Source organism: Sparus aurata, chromosome 13 (genome assembly GCF_900880675.1).
Source record: "Sparus aurata chromosome 13, fSpaAur1.1, whole genome shotgun sequence".
Lineage (NCBI taxonomy): Eukaryota > Metazoa > Chordata > Actinopteri > Spariformes > Sparidae > Sparus > Sparus aurata.
In genome coordinates, this window is record NC_044199.1 from 13774892 (window position 1) to 13790651 (window position 15760).

The 15760-nt window shown below is 41.9% G+C and overlaps 1 protein-coding gene across 1 annotated transcript in view; it reads right to left on the bottom strand.

Moving 5' to 3' along the window:
- LOC115593806 (stAR-related lipid transfer protein 13-like) overlaps nt 1-15760 on the bottom strand; it is a 66803-nt gene that overhangs the window by 33373 nt on the left and 17670 nt on the right. Inside the window, exon 4 of the mRNA XM_030437493.1 lies at nt 13105-13135. Within this exon, the coding sequence (XP_030293353.1) occupies nt 13105-13135 (31 nt within the window). The remainder of the gene's footprint in view (nt 1-13104; nt 13136-15760) is intronic.

A 15760-nucleotide genomic window follows, 5' to 3' on the forward strand; every position in this document is an offset into this window, starting at 1 on the left:
TCAAACAGACACACACACACACACACACACACACACACACACCAAACCTACATGTTCTCCCACCCACACACCCAAACAAGGATCCCTTTCAGTCAACCCTTGATACACACTATAATAACACAGTCATGCCGCACATACGATCGTGCACACAGAATTGAGTTGTGCTGGAAAAGCTCGCCTGAGCATCCCCGGCTCATTCGCTCACAAGTGTGACCTTTTTCACAGGGTGGCAACTGCAGCAACGGTCCTGTCCAGTCACCAGCAATATAGATCATTTTGTCTCATCAGGTGCCAAAAAACAAAAAAGCATGTGACTTATAATGATGGGGAAAAAGGGGACGGCAGCAAATCCTCACATTTCAGAAGCTGGATACAGTCAATTGTGGTGATTTTTTCAAATCTTTCACATCTCCTTCTGCGATGTGAAAGTGGTTTAAGTGAGAGGAACACAACGAAACGCACAAAGGAATCCAGAGTGCGTTTTTGAAAGCGGGTTTTTCCCTTTAACTGCACAAGTGAAGTGTTCAGGCATTAGTTCTTCCATGGGCTCATGTGCAAATGGGAGTGAGGATCAGATCGATATTCAAGGATGGATTACACCACCTGGTCCCAATTCAAGGCAGCACGGTGGTGTATTGGTAAGCGCTGACTTTCCATCAACATGAGGGTGAGTAAACAATGACAGAACTTTCATTTTTTTTGGGTGAACTTATCCTTTAACCCAAGATAAAGAGCGAGCATGCTCAACACACACCTTCCAGTCTGCCTGATGACCTAGGTGAAAGTGCACGGGCCTCAACCGTCTGAGTCGTCCCCCTCTCTTTGTGTGTCATTCACCCGTCTGACAGGTTGAGAGTTTTGGGAATTTCTCTCCGAGCTCTGAGTTCCTCCCATGTTATCCCAGGAATGCCAGACAGAGTGATCAGACCGGCCGGGATGCCTCCTCAGCTGCAGTCCGCCTGACACCGTCGGATGTCCCGTTTGGGGTGTTGAGTTCCAGGTCAGCGAGGACCCATGAGCAGAGGGCCCTGATTCGATATTTCAGGCCTGTCGAAACACGCTCGACATCCCGGGCAGTCAGCAGAATCCTGCACTTATCCGGACACCAAACACCACTTTACTGGTGACTGTCATAAACTGGGCAATGAATAATCACTTTGGGGATTTCTGCTCCAAAAATGGTGAATTTCTACAGTTCTCAGTCAAACTTACAGTTCACACGTTGGAGAGGAAGGCTGGAGATCACAGCCCCACTTTCTCTGCCTTGCCCTGCTGTGGCCTGGTGTCCGATGACAGTCAAGCTGTGGAAGTATACCGGTGATTTATATTCCTGCGTTAAACTGCTGAGACCAGGGAGAGATTGATGGCTGGCACTGGCAGTCAGCGATGATGAGAGGGAAAGTGGTTCAGGGGGAAGAGACTGATGAAACTATTAGGGAGAGGAGAAGGAACGAAAGAAGGGAGGAGTCCGTCGATAAGACCAATGACATCAGAAGATCTGGTGTGGGACAGGAGGCACTTTGTGAGATAAAACATCAGATGAGTTTCCGTTATTGTTTGGAATGCTTCTCATGAAACAGCTCAATTAGATTCACAAGCGTTATATTTTGCAAAAAGAGGATGAAAGTCACACAGCATGTTACTTTGACATCTCAGGAGGGCCGTCAATATGAGACGGTTCATCATTTACATCCAGATGTTTTTAATTTGAGTTTCTAGAGTGTAAACATCCTAAAAACACCAGAAATAAACTTAATATGTGCAGCTGAAATACTAAAATACGATGTTTTTTTAAAGTCTTATTTTGCCTGACATACTGTCCAAACCTGAAAGATATCATCACATTGGGCAGTCAATCAGCTAATCAACGAACAGATGCTTTCAGCTCTGAGACATTTTCAATACCTCCTCAAGGGTAAGCTTCTCCTTCATAGCCTCCTTATTGATCGGAGGTTAACAACAGAGGCGAGCAGATTAAACAGTCGAATCAGCTCTATTCATGGGGTCCGGGATCCAAAGCTGGAAAGAGACCGCGACATACGCAGGCGCACGGCATTAGATCTGTGAGCAACAGCGCCAAAGCTCCCGGCACTGGATGCCGTCGCGGAGGCTGATATTTGGAGTGGGAGAGAGTAATTCATGTGGAGGAGAGGACTGGATTAGCAGACAGGAGTAAAAAGAGGGTCGGGGAGAAAAGACTGCCCTGAAAAGATGACGATGAGGGCATGCCAAGGGAAATTAAGACTGTGTGGGAATTAATTATGCACAGGTACAAGACGAACCACCAAATGTCTCATAAAGAAAGACACAAACAGGGTCTTTATTTCAACACACCTTAAGTTTACAGGTGAGAGTGTGATGTTTCCCGGATGGATCAGATGGACACAAGGCAGCCCAGTCACCAGGATAAAACGTTAGCAGGTGAAGTTTGTGCAAGAACACAGGCATGTTCCAAGATTGACATTTGTACAAAACATGGCACATCACATTCACATTAAATGCTCATTAGCTGACTTTGACATCAGAATGTGGGAGGGAAGGCTGTGGCGTTATCACAAACAACAAGGCCTCCAGACAGGCGACCACACCGAGAGTCCACGGGGACATGTCCAGCCGTTTTTGTGACGACCAAGACCAGCTATTATTATTATTATTACAGGAAAACCACATTTTTTACAAGATGTTGTATCATCTCAAGCCGGTTTTGTGGTGACCAAGCTTTATATTTTCAACATGTTTTCACAACCCTAACCAAGTGAGTCACCAGCATCACCAAAACACAAACAACACAGTGAGTGAATAACTTTTCAAAAGAACGACACTCTGTCCCTCAAGCACAGCAGCAGTCCTGATTAGAGCAACAGGAATATTTGAGCGATTAAAAAAAAGGTGCAGAAGGGTTTAATGTGCTGTTATTATTTGACTGTGAAACACTTCTCAGTCTCTTTCTATTCTATTCACTATATCCATAGTATGGATAAGAGGAACAGATTTTCTTTCCATGACTATATTTCATCTATAACCGTATATATGTACGGTTCCAGTCATTTTGCTCAAGAACGAGCCTGCCTGCATATTTTTTATTTATGAAACATAATTATAGGAAAGGACACCTGGTCTGTGTGACGGATTGCTGCTGCATTTGTTTGATTTTCTGACACGTTGTTTGTACAACTGCGTGCCTGTGGTAGACGTTATGCCATAAGTTATACACACACGCACCGGCATTATTTTACAACCATGAAACACAGCGAAGAACCCAAAGTGTAACAGAAAACCCTGAAGGTACCAGACAGAGCGACGGCATGACAGCGAGCCTTTCCCGACGCTTAGAGGCGCATAAACACACAACGTTGTGTACGCACGTGAAACGCAAATAAATAAAGTCAAACCCGCAAAAATACAAATCACGAATAAGCTAGCACGTAAGTGGATGCATGTGTGCTCAGCTTGCGTATGCACACATTACCTTGTGACCCGTGTCCCCTGTGCAAACGTGTGTGGGCTGCAGGATTAAGGGATTTTAGCACATTATCACAGCCACCTACAGGCACAGCTTACTTATTATAAGAACACTCTGACATAACTATGAGGACGAGAAGATTAAGCAGAATTGACATTTTCTGCAGTTTTTCTTAAATCCTTTAAACATTCGCTACTGATATGTAGTCCAATTTCAAATGTACTGGCATAGGCAGTAAAAGCAGACACCGTGAAACAATGTGCAAAGTTCATCTAAAATGTTTTGAGAAGCTGCAGAATGTATTATTCTTATTTGTCTACGGCCTGTTTTTAAAAGAGAAAATTATTTATGCCTGATCTTGAAGGTGCACTGTAATTTTGGTTATACAGTCCTGTATTTTCAACTGTTGACAGGCAATGTGCCGTGTTTCTCACCCCACAAATACAAAGAAAGCAACTAACAGATAAATCAACAATGCAACAATACATCTAAGCTTACATTAGCTCTTGTAAACTGCTTTTCCTTGTATCAAGAGCCCTGTGTCCATTTGTTTAAAAGGACCATGAAAAAGTTACATAATGCACCTTTAACGTTTGCATGTCCTCTCAGCCTGTGTCAACAACGTCATCTGAGGCTCTGGAGGGAACGTTTTGATAAAACCCCAAGCTTGTTCAATGCTAGAGACTCAAAACCAGTTTGTCTCTGCTCCTGTGACTTCAGTTTTGACCACTCTTTTTTTGGAATCTGTCTCTTGTGAGTTTCCCAGCATACATCGTTAGAGTGTCCCTTCATGGAGAAAATCTGTGACTGTACAAGCTTTATCAGTGAGCAAGAATCGTAACATCAATAGAGCTCTACTAGCGCAGCAAACAGTGACCTCTAACACAAACAGTAGCCAGCTAATTATACCGGAATGGTCATATTGCTTATTCATTTACGGGTGAAATGGCTTGTGTTAGCAACTCAGTTGAAGCACTGTCTATTGATAAGCACTACAAAACACAAAAGGACTGATCGGTGGAGACTGGAATGCCAAAGTTGCTTAAAAAGTAATCGATTCTCTAAAATACTAATCTGAACCCAGCTGTGGGACACTACAGAATGATTTACTTTTAAAAGAGGACTAACTGGATTCTAAAGAAACTATAGAAACAGAGTGGATTGTGGGTGAAGAGACTGAAAGAGTGAGAAAGAAAGAGGCCGCAGGTCAGAAATCAAACACTTCTGTGGGAAAACTACCAGGGTTTAGTTTTGTATTTCTCCTCTGTGACGTTGAGGGCTGTGAGATGTGGACTGGTAAGCTGCTCCGTGAGGTCAACGTCCACCCCGAGCGGGCGGGTAGAACGCCACAGGAACACTGTCTCACAGTGGCGGCCAATCAAAACACCCACCTAACACATTCAAACAGCCAATCAAAGCAGCACAATGGACGTGTTCTGGACCGAAACCCGGGATCAGATATTCAGAACAAATACACAGCAGAGCATGGGCGTCTCCGCCGGGAGAGCGATCAGATCTCGCAGTGGTTACAGAAATGGACGGGGCTGGTTTAGGAGAAGGCTGCTGTCTTCTAGAGGCAGAGAAAGGAGGAGGAGGAGGAGGAGGAGGAGAGGGTGGAGCAGAGGGAGGAGGTAGAGCGTCTCGCTTGTCCTCCTGTCAGGTCATCCGAGGTCAAATGAGCACAAACAGCCCGTGAGAAGATGCATAGGGAGGGCGTGCATGTTGGTGTTGGAATTACTGGGAAAATGAGTTCCTGACTGAGAAAAGTCATGTGAACGAGGGTCGTCGTGATACACAGATACTATTGATGATAATGGGATATTTTAAAAATGTAATATCGATCACATGTTCATAATCCAGAGCACATGTTAGGCCTTGTGAGTCTTTTGTTTATCAGTTGCATTTTCAAGAATAACTAAGTGTAATGAACCTTTTTTTCCAATTCTGTTCATTTTTCTGACTGACTCCCTTTCCGCCTCCTCCTCTAATTCATTTGCAATAAGAGATAAAACGAAGCTAAACGTGAGCATTTTTTCCCTAGAACTGTCAGTATATATCCCGATTCCATTGTCATCATGAATCTGTTCATGTAGCAGACATCTGATATCATTACAGCCCTAACGTGAATCTCCTCTTCACATTTTTGCTCACCTGTGTGTCACGGCTAAAGATGATTTTAAATGGGTGTGAAAAAAGAAAATAAACTAAATTAACTCCATTGACTGTGCAATTTTCATTCAGCATGTCTCACGACTCTAAACCGAGCTGACTACAAGTGTGTGTGGGGGGAAGGGAGCGGGTTTGTGGATGGACGGATCGTGCAACAGGACAAAGTTGCTTAGAATAAGCAGACTTGGAAACTTTCCTTCAATTAGCTTTTTTTGTTTTGTATTTTTACCCCTCTGTGATTTTCTTTAAATCATATAGAAACAGTTCTATAGGTGAATATACAGTTTTCACTTAAATTGAAGTTCCTGAAGGTAAAGAACATAAACATGAGTGAACACATAAACAGACATTGTGATTTGGATCCCGCAGCTTTTTTGAGGAAGTGAGCAACATATGGAATTGCTATGTGATTCATAGTAAGATGATTAGGTTTGTGTGAGTGTGTGTGTGTGTGTGTTCTCAAGGATCATTACAAACAGATAGTATGAGCTAGGAATTTAGGTCAAGGTCACATGGTGCCATCTGCTCGACGGTTTCACTTAATCTGGAGTTTTTTCCCACTTTAAGCAGGCTGCTGGTGCTCGCTCGAGGTAACAAGCTGCTTTCACAAGATGAGAAATGTTAAGGGGTTCTTCTGCCAGTCGAAGACGATGCTGCATCTTGTCTGGATCCCACATTTGTTTGGTTTTGTCTGCTGGGCGAGCTAGGTGCGCGTTTCTGTCTTGAACAGTGGAGTCGAGCGAGCTGAGCAGCTTGGCCTGAATGACTGAGTGTTGCTGAAAATAGAAGACAGAGGCTGGGGAGAGAGTGGCAGGGATGAAGAGGAGAAAAATGAGCAGGGAGGAGGAGGAGGAGGAAGAAAGGGAAGAGGGTAGCTGAGCAGACACGCAAATCTAAGGGAGCTGGGAGAGAGGGTTGCACAAGATGATTTCAGTCACTGTTTGATCACATGATGTATTCAATTATTGATCAGACTGAACTCACCAACCCACTTTCTTGCATGCACATGCAGCCACTGACTTCACTAACAGTGACACTATCTCAGTGCAGGAGAGTCTCAGTGACAGAAAACATTGATAAAATTCATTTTTATTTGTAGGAATAACCTAAATATATTCAAGATCCAGCTAAAAGTGAAAGTTGACAAACATGAAACTTGCTGTGTTCAGTATTCAGAAGGCCATGGTGTTAACTTGACCTTTGACTCTGATACATCAGAGAGACCGTGTGATTGACAGGTGCCTCATGCTAAGGCAAAAGCTAGCAAAGTCTCAGCAAGAAAGGAGGCCAGGATGGGAAGACTGAAGATGGTGGCTCTCGAGACCAGAAGAGAGATGACCCAAATCTTAAAAAGTAAAGAACTGGAATTCATTTTATTAAAAGCTTAAAGACAAGTGGAAACTAGTCAGATTTTCCTGCCTGTCATTTGAGTTTGATCAGCACAGCACAGTGGAAGAAATACTGCTTTTTCTTTTTGTATTATTCTAGTATTTGCCTGCTCATGCGTTGAGCCAACATTATACCCATCTCCTCATGCGGGCTTGAATCAACAGGATCGGGGTGTCTCTGTCAATATTTCTGCAGCGGCAGTCAAGGAATGCCTCTCTGGTCAGTTCCTTTCAGAAAAATGGGCCCAGGAAAAAAGTGGGTCAGGAGCTAATGTGAGCGTCTATCCTGCACACATTCTCCAGTAACAACAACAACAACTTCCCTTGTCGTTGTCCATCGTCCACCTCCTAGTCTGGAGACTGAATCACCTGCGCAAGGAGATGGCTATCAGTGCAGCCGGGGGGGACACAAAGCAAGGGTCTTGGAGGTGAGATGATACAGATGGGAAATAGGGGGAAACCAGGGTGGGGGATATGTGAAGCAGACTCACTTAATTAGGAGGGGTAGATGTTGAATTTTGAGACGGACGTGGGTTTTTGAAAGCCGAGCACCGAGGGCTACGGGGTGCAGGCTGTGGTATGGAAGCGGCAGGACCTGTGGCAGGGCCGGGAGGGGAAACAATAGCTAATGGACACGGAGGAAACTCCACGGTTCACAGGAGTGCAGATCACACGCTGATAGGAGCCCTCGTTGCGGAGTGTCTCATTTAAAAGGCACTTAGGAGCGACACACGTATTGTGAGGTTCGGAGCTGTTCAAATAAGCATTTTAGCAGGAACATCCTCAAGGACCGACTTCCTTCCTCAAGCCTTTTTCCCCCGTGCTGGTGTAGGGTTGCGGGACCACACACAAACACACAAGTGTGTACAGGCGATACACAAATATGCGCTCATATGTGCGCCGCCAAACATACACGCCAACGCATACACAAGCGGTCGAGTTTCATGCGCACAGGAGTGGTGTTTAAAAGCTGTCAGACACAGTGGTGTTTTTGTTTACGATCAAACTATCACCACGATGTTAAAATAAACTAATGTCCTGAATATATCGCAAAATTAAGCATGTATAATATTAATATTAAGACTGAAGAGTAATATCTATGTTTATTTGGTGTGTAGTGACAAATCAGCAGCACCAAACAGCAGTTTAAAAACTAGCTGGTGAACAGAGAGGAGCCTTTAGCAGCAACAGAGACACATATTTCCCTTGAAAGTTGGAGGAGACCAAAGCAGAGCTAATAATAGAGGGAAAATTGAACATCGCGGTGTACAAACAAATCTCTGAATGAATGCGTACATTTTTTCGTATCTGCTGGAAGTCTACACCTCCTGTTTTTGGTTAATATGTCAGTGATGTGTTTACAGCTTGTTGCACTTCCTCGAAATGGTCAGGAAGATCAGTTACTGTAATGCAGGTTGATGAACTGAAAAGATAATTTGGGTTTATTATTAATTGGCCTTACTTTCACATAGCTTTGACCATAATATCCGTCTGTTATGTCCTCACCCTGTTAAAGAGGCACTATGTCGTTTTGGAAAAGAAATTCAAGCTCAGATATTTAATGTTTACAATATTAATGAGGTAATATAAAGTCAGAAATATTTGTTTTTTCCATAATTGAATAAAGAGGCTGTTCTCAGAGGAAGCTAAGGTCCCCAGAAGACAGTTTGATGCTAGAAAGGTGGCAGGGTCCACCAAATAAAAAACAACATGAAACAGTACTAAATAGTGTTGTTCTATAAGGTCTATTTGTTATTCAGTTCATTCAGTCATGAAAACAAAAAAGCGTGTGTTCATTCAGTTTGTTTAGCCATAAAAAAAATAAAAAGTCAATGAAGTCAACGAAGATCTACCGTTCTGATTAAAATACTTCCCAAAAATTACACTATAAAGGACAACATGACAGTCAGAGTGGGCGATTGCGCAAACAAAACTTCCAAACTATTTGTTTTGTGCCACCAAAAATGATGGTAACAAGTCGAACTGTGTGGCCACAGCTTTACCCGGAGGTTGAGCAGTAAAATTCTACTGTCAGCCTTTGTTTTCTCTTTCTTTTTTGATTAGCATACCTGGTGGTTCATTTAAAGCAAATGTCTTACTGCTCATATTTCTTCAGCAAAAAACTTAATTAGTATATAAGGATGGTCAAAACTGCCAAAGCACAGATGAAGCTATAAGAATGATCATTTAAACACATTCTGACTCCTCACCACGTCGCTCAGATGCAAAAAGATGGAAAGCGGGACCCGGTTGCTGAGTGATGCCTCACAGAGAACACGGCTGGACCTCAGATGTCTGTGTGTGTGTTCTTGGTTGTAATAACTAAGCTGATAATAGATCAGTGTCCTTGGGCCCCCCCGCCACACCTGATTCAAATGAATGGGTCATTATCAGAGCTCGATGACACGCCGATCATTTAACTCAGGTGTGCGTCAGACGGTCGGCTTCTTTCATGTGAAAAATTCAACATGAGAAGAGACAGATATGAAAACCTATAGGTACTATCACTTTTGATGGTGCTGAGCGTGTGTCCTTTACATGTTGACAAAAATTTGGCGGCGGAAGCAACACAGCGGATTCAAAAGCAAACGGATACGCAGCAAACAATTACAGTACAACGAGCCGGGATGGAAAACAGATTTGGAAACAAACAATAATAATTGAAAATAAATCTCCGCGCGGGGTCGAGTTACGGTTTGAAGGGTCGGAAAAAAGACAGCAGAGGGCGGAAAGACGGAGGGAAAAAGAAAAGGGAGAGGTGAGGGAGGAAACATGGGGAGAGAGCGGGACTGCAGCCAAATCCACTTCCAGACTTGTTAAAGCGCTGCAGCACACACACAGGCTCACTGACTAAGCACCAAGTTAATAAGAGACCTCCTAGCATCACAAACCTTTAATGTATGCACTCTGGTGGGTCTATGCATCACACACACACACACACACACACACACACACACACACAGTTTAACACCACAACAAGCCACCGTCATTAAGTTATAAAGCTTTATTGGAAGTTAATTGCTGAGCCAACTGCTTTTCTGTGTGAGGTATCTGATGCATAACACACTGTGGCAGCAGTACAGGTTTTCACACATACACACACGGGCGTGCTGTCCAATGAACCCTCCAACACTGTCAGCAAGGTAAAAAAAAAAAAAAAAGTCAAGGAAGCGTGTGACTTATTAACAACTACAACAACAGGAAAAACATTTTGGTTGAACATCATCGTGACATCGCCTCCGGGAAAATGTGTGTCTGCCGGCGCCATAAATCAGCCGAATCCCTCCAGTCAGACATATTAAAAACATATTACAGACATGCGAGGGACACACTAAAAGGATTCTGGGGCCATAGGTCGAGATTACCCACAGCCTCCCCCGAGCTCTTTCCAATAACGTGATGGATTATGTGTTTTTCTTATAATCCTGGACTGCAGTGAAAGTGGAGAGAATGTGTGTCAGTGTGAGTTTGGTTCAAGATAAGGTCATTTGTGTCAGCTGCTTTAAGACAGCAACACTCTTTGAAAATATCTTTGAGAGGTCATTTTTTTTTCCCCCAAAACAATGTTGAACTCAACCAGTGTGTCTGAAAAAAAGTTTTATTTTGAAAAGCAAATGTATTGATCAAGTTAAAGGTATAGTATGAAACATTTCCACAATAAAATTACGAGACGTTCTGTTAAGTATTTTGTCTAGCTGTTTCTTACATCGTCCCAGATGTTTCCAATATTTTTCAGCCCCAAGAGAAATCTGTCATTTCTGTTCAGGGTTAACGGCATGTTTCATTTGGTCGCGTGTCACTTAAATGTCCAGGAAAACGTCAGATGATACGTCAGAGAGAGGGGAAGGAAGTATGTGAACGTGACTAAACGTTGGCGAATAAAAACTTCGCCTCATCTGTTACAGTTTCGGCTACAGTTTTCAGCTACTTATCAACCAGCAAGGACAACAACCCCCATCATCAGAAAGTACATACTGTCTTGCATGATAATACCTTTAAGTCACGAAGGCACAAAATGAATAATTCTGCACATATGACATGACGTTTTGATGACGTTTTAGTTGTGTATGCCATGCAAGCTGTAGTTTTCTTTATTTGCCCTACTTGAATGTGTCGCATGTCTGCATCTACAAGCTGGTCATCATCACAAAAAATGAGAAAATTCATTAAAACTATCTTCAAATATCTTTCCTCTTCTTCTTCTGTTCTGAAGCTTAAAGGCTGAATGTAAACTGCGTGATTCACTTTCTGTTCCGGACATCGCAGACCTCTGATGGGTCAAATAAGAGACAATCGCATCAAACAAGCAAACACAATTTTAATAATCCGTAATCCAAGTCTGGAAGTGGGTTGAGATGCTAAAAGTGTAATGTGCTCATGCGTATTAGAACAGAGGTGCAATGGAGGTTACCTAACAGATTAAGAGAAGCTTATACAAAAACACATATTCTGTTATTGCGTATTAATTCTTCAGAATAAAATGTATTGACAATAAATCCTTTCATCTTTGCCGGGATTAAAATATTTTCCTTACTGGCTCAGCCTTGGATTCAGTTTAAAACATCATGGCGGGCTTTCCCTCTCATACACACACCAACTGGCATTTAAGAAGAAAGTCACACTCAAACCTGCTGAGGATGGTAGCAAAAACCTACACTTGAGACCACAAGTCCTTGTTAAATAAGGAATGTCCCGTTTATCTGTCCCAGCTCAGAGTGAATGTCAGCTATGTGAGCAGAGATATGTGCATATCATATCCTGTCCCCTCACAGCTGATACTCGGCCCACACAGGCCGCCCAACACTCATTGAGTGGACAGAATTTTCTGTCGAGGAGCCAAAGTGTTTCCTCGTATCAGAGGAGAAAATAAACACTCTCGAGTAAGAAAACAAATCTGAAGCTACGAACCCCAAACATCGAAGCTAATCTACACTCGGCCATGTTTGTATGAAATGTTGCTGCCTCAAACACACATGCTCGTCATATGCCACTGGTAGCGTCACCTCCGACCTCCTGGCGGCCCTCTGGGGCCTCATTACCCACACTGCACCTCTCCTGCGCTGGACTATCACTGACAGTAATGTGACCCTTTCTGAGGAGTGGTGCCACGTCGGAGACACCGTCACGACACATATGCAGACAAAAACACACAAAAATAAACAATCCCGACAGTCGCCATGACGCCTGTGCATGTCAATCAAAGGGGACACACTCTGAGGATAAGAGATATGGACAGGGGTCAGAGTGGAACTCATTAATCATCTCCACAGACTCTCACTTCGCCCTCTCCGGGAACTTGAGTCGGAGAGGGAAGAAAGAGAGAAGACTTGAATTTAAAAACAAAAGGGAAAAAATAGTGCTTTAAAAAGTAACCAGAGTTAAAGTAACAACATTGTGTTAAAATATTACTTTGGTATAAGCGTACGTTACCCATATGAACAGTGCTTGAGTAAAAGGTTCGTTTCTCATATCAGATGCACTTAAATGCTGGGGATCGGATCTGATAATCAGTCGACCCATGGTATACACATACATGTAAATATATGCATCATTTACTTGTGCTTTCTACACTTAAGTACATTTAATATGGGTCACTGTCAATTTTGCCGAAGCAATTTCTTAACATGATATCTTTATTTGTAGTCAAGTATGACTTTTGTTTACTTCAGGTACCTGAAAAAAAAAAGGAAACCTGTTTTTGTTCTGTAGAAGAGATGATTCTGCTTCTAAGTATTTTCACACAACAAATTCCAGCAAACCAAAAGTTGACAGCACAAAATGATTGTGTTGTTTTTTTTTGGTTGAGCTCGCCGGCATATCTGTGTTTATGCACCTGAATATGCATGTGTTGTGTACGTGTACTCCATGCATGTGTGTGTGTGTGTGTGTGTGTGTGTGTGTGTGTGTAATAGTAGAAACAGTATATCATTACTTCTGGGTGGTTGAGGTTTGACATTCTGGCTGGGAATCCTGTGGGAGACATTCCCAGAAGTCCGGTTTTATCCCAAAGTGGGAATGCAAACAATCCATCTGAATGGACACTGAACACACACACAAACACACACTCACTCTCTCTTATCTTACCTGCTGATCCACCCATCATCCTGGGAACAGCCTGACATGAAAAAAGAGAAGAAATACACAATGAGCACTAAAACAAAAGCAATATAATATACAAACACTTAGGTGGATTGACATGAACACTCTAAAGCTTCGGAGAATGTAAACTCAATATCAGCCAGAGGCAGTGACTCAGCTTCCCTGAACAGCAGCAGAAGCCACGCTGGGAAAATGACCCAAATTCTAAATCTGGTTCAAGCAAAAGAAACACATTTCCTGAGTGTTTACGCTATAAGATCATTTGAGAACCTAACAAGCACTCACAGCTTATTTGTTTAACTATTAACTAGAGTTTTATCGAAATTAAAAAGTAAAAAAGAATGAAAATGACTGGATGACATCCACTTGATGAATGAGACTGGAGTGCCTTTACAGGAAAAGAGACTTAAATCATAATAAATGATGCAATTACATTAGAGGAAACTGGAAAGGATGTTTCATGCAGTATGTGTCAGTGTGTGTGTCTGTGTGTGTGTGAGAGAGAGAGAGCTGATTTGACAAGATCCCAAGCAGAAAAACAGGGCATGCCAGGAAAGGTCATCAAAATAGATGATGGGAGTTAATAACAAGCGAAGAGGGAAGAAAATAAGATCAAGACCAGTAACAGTAAAATCCAGCAACAACACCCCATGACTCAAATGTTCAATAGCTTGAATATTGACACAGGAAATGAGAGATTCTGGTCATGAGGAGTACGTCAAACTCCTTAAAATTTCCCACAACCCATCGGAATTGACAAAACATAAGATCAGGGAACTAAATAGCCTAGATTGATTTCTCAATCAGCGTGTGAAAAATCATACTAACACAGATATTGTATCATTAATACTGTGTCTGGAATAAGAAAACCCCACATCCCACCAAAGGTCATCAGAAGCTGAGATTTACCAAATAATGCACCTGCAGTTTTGCAATTACTTAGGGAAATTCTGCATTATTCTCGTGGGTTTTCCTTGGGCCTGAGATCATATACTGTAAATTACGACAGTGACCCATCCTACTCTGCCTCTGATTGGCTACATCCTGCCTGTTAAGTAATGTGCAGAATAAAACAGGTGGTTCCGCTGTTTAAACTGAAATAAGTCCAATAGTCCAACAGTATTAAAGGAGTGAGTGCAATCCTTGACCAGTGGGCTGCTTTTCAAAACCTGGTGCCTACATTACCCATAATGCAGGTTAACGACTGAGTTACATCACTGGAGGCAATTTATCAGATTACATGCAGCTTCCTCTGGAGCTAAAGGCTTTATACTGCTTCACATATGCAGTAGTTCTCCCCAAAGGTTATCCTTTAAGTACCAACACAACAGTGTAGGAATGCATTTCAAGTAAAAGTCATGCATTCAAATTTTACCTCAAGTGGACACACTGTACAAAAGTATGAGCAGTAAAATATGCTTGAAGTACCAAAAGTAAAATTTATGCAGAAGGAATAATGTAAAATAATGTATATTAGATTTTAAATTATAATTATTAATGCATTAGTGTGTAATTTTACAATCTTTTTATAATCTGATTTGCATGAACAGAGGCTCAACAAACAGCTGGTATGAAATAGCAAACAACACAACAACAAAAAAATAAAGGTGGAAGAAAGTGAAGGCGGCATGCTTCAAAACAAAACTTGCACTACTGAAACACGTCACTAGCTTAAATACAAATCACTTTCTTCTGCAAATATCTAAAAATTATAACTGTGAAGATATGTATGTGCATGTGCATGTGTGTGTGTGTGTGTGTGTGTGTGTGCATGTGTGTGCATGTGTGTATGTGCATGTCCACGTCAGTTTGGACAGCTGTACTTTATCAGTCACGGTTGGAGGAAAAATAAACCCACTTCATAGCATCGGTCTGATCCCACGGCCCCTGCTGCTCTCTGTGCCTACCTACACATCCACACACAACACACTCACACCTCCACTAACAATCCCGACACTTCAGGATCAATAAATTACTGTCAGCACTTACAAAGGTATGCTCCACTGTATTCTGCAGAGGTATGACAACTGTTGTGGAAGCAGGAAAGGGAGCCTAAATCTGACCTGCATCAGACCTATATCTATACGGAACCTGAGAGATAAAGTAAGAGGTTTTTTTTTAATTCTTGGTTACATATAACTGTTGTTTTAACAGCATTAAACGACAATATTTCAAAGTGCAAAATTTCAACATTTATTTATTTTTAACACTTTTCAACTAAATATAGCCCAGATGTCTACACCTCTTTTTACCTGCAAACAACCAAGAAACAGTATGAAACTAGTATGTATGAAGGTAAACCAAATGTTATAACAAAACACTTCCAACTCAAGGTCTGCTTGTTTACTTATGCCAGAACTTGATTTATTCGACTATTACAACCAAGAACAAACCTTCATACTTGAAGCAATCTGGAAGATTTTCATTTCAGTAAAGTCTATCTATCACCAGAATGAGGTCGCAAAATTGGTGATTGAGTCTATTTCTCATATATATATATATATATATATATATATATATCTCTATATCTATATATATATATATATATATATATATATATATACACACATACATATACATATAAGCTGGTTGTCTGTGGCAAAACAAAAACATTTAAATGCTCTATGAAGTTTCTGCTTAT